General features: G+C 39.1%; 1 protein-coding gene across 1 annotated transcript; it reads right to left on the bottom strand.

Moving 5' to 3' along the window:
• Positions 1 to 2,642: 2,642 nt before the first annotated feature.
• On the bottom strand, positions 2,643 to 8,228 carry LOC309589733 (uncharacterized protein C12orf50 homolog; the record flags this gene model as incomplete). The annotated part of the gene is made up of 5 exons (XM_082310210.1): positions 2,643 to 2,869; positions 3,099 to 3,206; positions 4,509 to 4,616; positions 6,680 to 6,793; positions 8,045 to 8,228. The coding sequence occupies 5 exons, from the start codon at positions 8,226 to 8,228 to the stop codon at positions 2,643 to 2,645; spliced, it is 741 nt and encodes a 246-aa protein (XP_082166336.1).
• Between the last annotated feature and the right edge of the window lie 599 nt (positions 8,229 to 8,827).

Genomic DNA, 8,827 nt, shown 5'->3' with positions numbered 1-8,827 from the left:
GATTCTTTTGTTTGGAGCATTTCCCGCCATATGGCTCAGGTACTGCTGAAAAGAAAGGTAGCGAAAATGTCACGGTCGTTCTGATGACAAAAATGCTGATCACCTATTTTTTTTTTTTTTTTAAGCAATCTATCCTTTTTTGGCCTGGCAATTTGATAAGATGTGTTCTTCAGAACAAAAAAACCCACAACTGTTCGTGCCCGAGACGAAGCAGTGATGTTGGGATTCATTTCACTTAGTTTTATTCCTCTGAAAGTAGGGGTTACTCTGCCTGAAGGAGGTTCCTTTTATTGGAAATTAAGACAGGGAGGCACCTCAGGCTGGAGATTGAGTCCAGTTTAAGAGAGATGACTGAAACTGGCAAGATGAAATCGCTTTCTTAACTGCTGATTACTTAAATGCTTTACTACTAAACTTCTTGATGAAGTTCTGCAATCTACTTGTGAAAATTGTGCTGGACCAAATTTACTCTTGCCCATATTTAGGCATAACCAACTTAATATTCACCTGCAGGGACAAAATCGAAAGCAGCACAACACAGACAGGTAAATTGGAGGCATTTTAAGAATCCTGTGTAAGCAGGAACCCACCTGTCGAGCCATTGAACTTTGGTTCTTGGGTGACGGTACGGTAGACTACATATGCTGATCTTCGAGGTTCTGAAGAATTGAAATAAGTCTTTCTTCCAGTTTCTCTCACATAAGGCATAGAAGGAGCAGCTTCATCATCCTTACTTTGACCCCTCTGTTGGTAACTTGGTTTTACTTTGGGCTCTGAAGCGTGAATTCCTAAAAGTGAAAAAAGAAACTTGAACAAAAATGTTGTGCTGTTACTCAAAATTTGTCATACTGCAGGAGCCTGGAGGCTGGAAGACGATATTAAAAAAACGTTCTTTGTGGATAGCCCCATCAAAATATATTCAGTCATTTTATTTACCACATGATGTTCAGCAATGAGTGGCCAATACTAAAGTATGTTACCTGCATTTTCAAAGGATGTACGATCTGTTCTGGGGATACTCTCTATTGGTGCTCTCCTTCCTGAACTCGCTCCTTCTCTTTTTGTATTATTAAATTTTGTAGGAATTGTATTACCATCACCTGGAAAGGCAACAGAAAGAATGTTTTAGCTGCTTGCGTGTAAGCACAGGGAGTGGCACGGTCATTCTCTTCCTCCCATCTCTAGGAGCTAGTGATTAGTTTAGTGGAATTTCCTTTAACCTCTCATTTTATATTCTTCTTTCTCTTTTGTTTGTTATTTGGATCCTGTCTAGTGTAACTCAAGCAACTCGAGTACCTGATGTATAACTCTGACGCTCTCTGAGAAAATACCATAATACACAGGTTGAAGATGACTGTGGCTCCAAAGTGAAGAACCAGCTAGAAATTACCTGCTCATTCTTTAGCTTCTCCTTTTCATGAATGATATTTATGAATCCTATCTGATCAAACTTATGGTATTTTCAAGATGCATGTCATCCTGGTACCTAAAGCCTTGGGGAACTCAATTGCAGAAATGCCTTGGGGAAACATCTCTATCCTTTTCTCTGAATGGATCTATCTGTATTTTCAGACTGTCTCAAGCGCAGCTGTGAACACAGCCCCCTCATCCACTATTCTCCTCTAAGGGCTGACTACCTGCCCAGATACAGTTCTCTACACTGCATAGGTGGTGAGTGGACCTCTGGAACATCTAGGGTTAAGCCTATGGAGACCAATGCCCTCCAGCTGAACCACGAATTGCTTCTTCTGTCTGTAGCATCTAGATACATCCTGGACATGGGCAGTTCGTGAACAGAACAAAACACTACCAACGATGAGGCTAAAATTTTAATAGCGTTGGTTGCGTAGGCAAGCCCACTTCAAACTACAAACAGAACTTTAAAGGGAAGGCTGCAGCATAAAGTAGCCACAGTGCTCTCCACCTGGCCCCTGCGACTCCGCAGGAAGACGTGGCTTTGCCTGTTCTTCCTCTTCTCCTGCGCTTTTGGTAAATAAGCTCTTTTGGTTCCTCTCAGATCAGGCCAGAATGCAGCAGAAATTCTGTACTTCTGCTTCAGTTTATGGGGTAGTTTAAAGCCAAAAGAATCATAAATCCATTACAATCAAAACTCCAGGGAAATCCCAGTTGTAGAAAAATACCATGCAAAGCAGGCTCATTCTTTCGTCCACTGCTGGGGGGAAAAAAGTTGAATGCTTCTTGAGAGGAAACTGAAATTCTACTGCAAAACTGTTTCTACCACTTTCCCTATCCAGAGAAAAATGAGAAGTTAAAGGTGCACTATTTTGAGCTTTATTAAATACTTTCAAAATAATAAATCACATAAAAGATTCTGCAAAAAACAGGGATCAGAATATTCGTGCACATCTGCGGATCTTTGCATTTGTCCCTCTTAGATGGGTAGAGAAAGGAATTCTTGCTATCAAGGTGGCTAAATTATTGTTCATGAATATTCTATCTGACTAATTGTAAAGCTTCATAAAGCTTTATGTTTCTCTCTGTGTATACTGCTGCAATCTACTTGTGAAAACTATGTTGGATCAAATTTACTCTTGCCCATATTTAGGCATAACCAACTTAATATTCACCTGCAGGGACAAAATCGAAAGCAGCGCAACACAGACAGGTAAATTGGAGGCATTTTAAGAATCCTGTGTAAGCAGGAACCCACCTGTCGAGCCATTGAACTTTGGTTCTTGGGTGACGGTACGGTAGACTACATATGCTGATCTTCGAGGTTCTGAAGAATCGAAATAAGTCTTTCTTCCAGTTTCTCTCACATAAGGCATAGAAGGAGCAGCTTCATCATCCTTACTTTGACCCCTCTGTTGGTAACTTGGTTTTACTTTGGGCTCCGAAGTGTGAATTCCTAAAAGTGAAAAAACAAACAAAAATGTTGTGCTGTTACTCACAATTTGTCATACTGCAGGAGCCTGGAGGCTGGAAGACAAGGTTAAAAAAATATTCTTTGTGGATAGCCCCATCCAGATAGGGATTGTCCATATTTGCCACTAAGAACAGAAACCAACTAGGTGGTGCTAAATCATCTAGCAGTTTAGTAAATAAAAGTGAATAAGCCAACTGTTTTCTCAAAATACCTTTGCCTGTTACTGTATTAGGTGAATTTCTTGGCTTCTCAGAAATCCACTTCTTTTCCTTTGCTTCTTTACTGTGATGGTTCTTTACCAGCTCGGTGTGGTTTGTTTCTGAGGGATTAAAATAGCACATATTTACTGTTTTATAAAAGCTCGCAGAATTTTCTGATCCAAAAATGCAGTGGTGTTTTGAAAACCTAATCTCCCGCTTCATACACAGGTCTTCTTGGGTGGAACATGGTTTTACATGTTAATTATTCTAAAAGTATCATTCCTTAAAAGGAAAGCAAAAGTGGCTATATTTCCTCTAGCAGAGGAAATCTTGAAAGCAAACTCAGAGACTGACTATAAACACAAAGACCGGATACATCCTTTCTCTCCACTGCATAGGTGGTGTGTGGACCTCTGGAACATCCATGCTTGAGCCCATGGAGACCAGTGCCCTCCAAAGGAGACCACCTGGCTGAACCATGAATTGCTTCTTCTGTCTGTAGCATCTAGATACATCCTGGACATGGGCAGTTCGTGAACAGAACAAAACACTACCAACGATGAGGCTAAAATTTTAATAGCGTTGGTTGCGTAGGCAAGCCCACTTCAAACTACAAACAGAACTTTAAAGGGAAGGCTGCAGCATAAAGTCGCCACAGTGCTCTCCACCTGGCCCCTGCGACTCCGCAGGAAGACGTGGCTTTGCCTGTTCTTCCTCTTCTCCTGCGCTTTTGGTAAATAAGCTCTTTTGGTTCCTCTCAGATCAGGCCAGAATGCAACAGAAATTCTGTACTTCTGCTTCAGTTTATGGGGTAGTTTAAAGCCAGTATCTGTCCTTTTTTCCTTTTTACTCCAAAACCACAAAGTAATAACTGGGGAACAATTTACGTACTTACAATAATCACATCGATGTCTGCCAAATATATTCAAGAATTCTCTTGTGAAAAGGATGAAGCCTATCCATCGAGGTACTTGGGTATTTTAATTTGCTATATGTGGCTAGTTTTTAAGTACACTCTGTCAAGTGTTACGCTCTTTACTTGACCATATTTTTACTGGTTCTATTTAAGGCTCATGTTCTGTGAGATACCACCTACATTCAAATCTGTTTTACTTGATGGAAGTGGAAAGTGCGCAGCATGTCACATGATCAAATACGGGCGTGTCAAAGATGTTGGTAACTCAGGGACTGAACCTGCTCACGTTGAATCTAACAGAGGATGCAAACTGGCTAAAAGAAGCAGAACTGGACCATAACATACATACAACAACTGCTGTCATCTTGCAGTGAAAGAAATCACACTGTTAATGGAAAATTTTACTTCAGATTGGTTTCACGCAAAGTATATAACGTCCACCGCACTTGCAGAGGAACAAAAATAATCTCACCTAAAAATTAGGAAATATATAATAATTAAGTACCTTTCACACTGGAATACTTTGATGCAATTGGTTCTTTTTCCCGAGGTAGCGCCTCCTGTCTTTTCCCTTCAACAAATGTGTTCCTCTGAGCCACAGAACAATCACCTCCTAGAGGAAAGGAGTCTCACGAAGTTATCTATACTCAGGAGCACCCTGAGAAATGTTAACAATGCAAAGAGTCTGCTCTTCTTATGATTACATTAAGTTTTTAACTGAAATGAATAAAAAAAATGCAAAGAATATAAGGAAACCAAATAGCTGATTCATTAAGGCTCACAAAAAATTAGAGCAACAGTCCATTTAAAAGGCTTTAAATACATATAGCTATGAACAGAGATTTAATTATAGAATTGTTTCTCAGTGGTAACTGTTTATTACTGAGAGTAAAGAACATCTAAAAGAAAGATACATTTTGTACATAAAGGTCGTAGGAAAAGAAGAACCATGTAAGGTGCATTTGTACTGTGCAATATAGTTCTGGAGCTAGGAGGTGCGTACCGGTTCGCTCAAAGCTAGAGCAAGCATCACTAGCGTGGTACTGTGTTATTTTGCATTGACAAATTAAGGGGCAAAAAAGAATACTACAGCAATTATTATTATTCTTACCACTAATAAATATTTATGAAGAAAAATTATTAAATACCACTAAGTAGTAAGTCAATTCAAGGAGAACAGTGCCTGCTTCAGCCTTATTGACATGATTCTATACTGAACTCAATGGGGCAAAACACTATGTCTTCATTAAGATTAACCATGTTTGTGCAGAGGGATCAGCTCCCATTATACAAGATGCAGGATTGCAGCTTTGCTATTTCTCTATATGTTAACTGAAAAACACAAAGCCTATTCATCCTGACTAGGGATAGTCTCACAAACATAACAGGTTTTGAAAGCATTTTAACTTGTACATATTTCTACAATTGCTTTTTTATAACTCTGCAGAACCACTTGTTTTCCAAAATTAAGCACGGAAAAAATCAATTGTAATCAGCATAGAGGATTTTTTTTTTTACTATAATCCTAAAACAAGGAGAATCCTAAACAGTGCTTTCCATTGTTATAATTAATGGTGCAGCATGAGAAAGAGTCTCTGAAGTGATTAGTTCAGTGCAATTCCCTTTAATTCTTTTTTTCTTCTTTCTCTTTTGTTAGTTATTTGGGTCCTCTCCAGTGTAACTGATGTATAACTCTCATGCTCTCAAAGAAAATACCATAATACACAGGTTGAAGATGACTCTGGCTCCAAAGTGAAGAACCAGCTAGAAATTATCTGCTCGTTCTTTAGCTTCTCACTTTTCATGAATGATATTTATGAATCCCATCTGACCGAACTTATGGTATTTTCAAGATGCATGTCATCCTAGTACCTAAAGCCTTGGGGAACTCAATTGAAGAAATGCTTTAGGGAAACACCACTATCCTTTTTTCTAATCTCATATAATCTAATGATAAATAAAGACATATCTTAAAAGCTATGTTAATATCTTTCTTACTGATTCCCTCATCTAAATGTATCTAAATACTTGCCAGAAATACCTTATCGAAACTATTTTAATAACAAACATTGTAAATGTAGAAATGAGAAGAAAATAACTTTGCCCAATTCTGTTGAACAATTTAGGCTGGCAAAAGCGGTCAGTCAAAAGAGCATGACATGGAGACAATTTTTCCGTTCCCATGTTTTATTAGCCCATAATCCTACTCAAATCTGTTTTACATAAAACAGTATTATCAAGACTTTATCCCAGAAATTTACCCTACTGTGAAAACAGGGATTTTTTTTTTTTTTACTTAAAAATAGCAGATCTAGAGCGTAGATGAGAAATTCCAACTACATTCCTAACCTTAGGATGGTTAAGATTAGACTACATAAATCCTTAGCGTGAAGAAAAATTACATGAAAGCCCTGTGTTGTGTACCTCAGGAAAGTACACATAGGGTTAATAGCCCTTTTCTACCTTTTCCATCTACAACCGAGACAGGTAGCCACCACGTGTGTGGCACATATATATATCTACGGGGAAAAATTAAGGAAGTATTTGTAATATGCTATCCTTTATTGTCACTAAATTAAAAAAGCAGGGAGGAGGGGCAAACTATGTAATAGTTTCTCCCTATAGCAGTAATTTAAAAAGTGGCAAACATTGTCCGAGAAGATGAAAAGTACTTGCCTTTCTGCAAGTCTCGCTCGGTAGCTTCCAAGGGTAACGGCTCATTTTCCCGAGGTGAAGACACAGTTTTGGTTGATTGGTGTTCGTGAGGGTACTGAATCCTGTAATACTCTCCTAAACATACCCCAAGAGGGGAAAAAAAAAACAAAAACAACAGTTTACTATATTGAGTTTACTATATTGGCAGCATTGCCGTTTAGGAAAGAGTGACTAATGTCATATTTACCAGATTTGTAGCATATTTCCTTTATTGCTCTTTCCTCTTCAATATCTGCAGCAGTCTTAGGCACCCAATTGGAAACATCTGTAGGAAATATTTTTAAAAGATTACTAGATAGTTGTACAAAGACCTTCAACAATGCTTAATAATCAAATACCATAATGAATTTCATTTTGGTCACGACTTGGGTTTTTTTGCTGACTGCGACCTCTGCTTCTGGACAGAAAAATGATTCCTTAACATCAGGTATTTCCAAGTGCAACAGAATTGCAGTTACAACGCATATTAAGAAGCTAAGGTTTGTTGATTTAAAACGATTCAAAAACCTCTTCAGTACTCATTTTCAAAATAATCCTTCCTTTACACTCAAAAGGAAATCTTCCGATTAAACATGTGACCAGGGAGTGGTTGTCACAAAACCCCTGCCCAGAGTTACTGTCCTGCAACGTCTGCCGGCAGAGCTGGTGAAGTGAATGCTCCTCATCTGCCTCAGTTAAGGCTAACTAAGATTAGCAAAGCCCTGCTGTTTCTATTTTTTACATTAATGTGGCCTCCTCAGACTGAAACCGAGTTGGGAAGCGCTAACAGGCAGCCCTGCCAGCCAACCTGAAGGGCAGGGGGAAAGTGAAAAGCAGCTTGGGGCTGCCTGAGAACTAGCAGAGTAATTTGCGGAGTGCACGCATGGGAGTAGGTCGTTCTCTCACTTTCACTCTCCGGGAACGTGCAATTGCTTCCTTCCCTAGGAATCTCTCATCTCCAAGTGACGTACATTCACTAGTTTAACTACATTTAAAAAAAAAAAAAAAAAAGTATTTATACGTGTACACACGCAGTTAAACTAGTGCAGAGTGTTGTATGGATTCTCTTTGCTAGATTTAAGGATAACTTTCTGTAATAAAACGAGACTGCCTACAGAGTTTTGGAAATCAGTTGAACAAATGACTTAAGCTGAAGTCACACCACTATCGTTTCGAAACAATCCTGTGACTTCGCCTTCAGTGACCAGTGTGTACAGCCCCTGTTCAAAAGCTTGTTTCCAGAAGAGAGGCGCCTCCTAAACTCGTAATTTCGCCCCCGAATTTTGAGAAATTTTGAAATCAAAACGCATGCTACTGCCTTGTAAAAGAAAGAAAAACACTCTTTACGAGTCTCTTCATCGTCCTCCGTATCGTCCTCTTCATCCTCTTCGTCGTTGAGGTTTATAATCAGTGGAGGGTGAATTGGCCTTAAAATATTCTCTTGATTTCTGACTGATTCTTGACGATGGGCTGGATGCAGAATCCCTTCTTGGGCACCCTGTTGTAATGGGGCATCTGCAGAAAAGAACATGATCTTGATTTTGTTCGGAGGGAACTAGAATATCGAATCCAAGTTCAGACCAGCAGATGTAGTTTTGAAACGCTTATCATATTGAAGGACTCATTAAATAGACAGAATGTGCCTTTTAGGCAAAATCTTCTGCGGAGGGTGGCAAAAGAGCATCTTCCAACTACAGAAAGCATGAAAAAACAGGTAGCTAGTGACAGCATAGGGAAGCATGTGATTAGTAGTACCTGGGCTGAAGGGAGTAAATGACTTTTGGACCCCACCTGTGAAAATACTTTAAACACGCTGAATAATAGGCAGGCCTCTATCACTCCCCATGGCATCACTTTTGAAGAATTCAGCAGTGCTAAGCACGGGATCAGCCATTTTTAGCTTGTAGGCTTTTTTTTTCCCTATCAATGTTCTGAATCACAACTCTCCTTACTAAGTACAAAATGGAGATTTTGAGAAAGAATCTGAAGTCCATGAAAATAATTTACACCTAATTAGAAGAAAATCGGAAAAGACAGTCTTTTCCTCAGGAATTTCTATCTACCCATAATGTTTGCAGCAAAACTATTTCAGCACTGGGATACCATTTTCTGAGAGCCAGGAAATGCAAG

This window comes from Platalea leucorodia (assembly GCF_965183815.1).
Source record: "Platalea leucorodia genome assembly, chromosome: 4".
Classification (NCBI taxonomy): Eukaryota; Metazoa; Chordata; class Aves; order Pelecaniformes; family Threskiornithidae; genus Platalea; species Platalea leucorodia.
The sequence above is the reverse complement of the archived record's forward strand: the minus strand, read 5'-3'. Positions and strand labels throughout refer to the sequence as shown.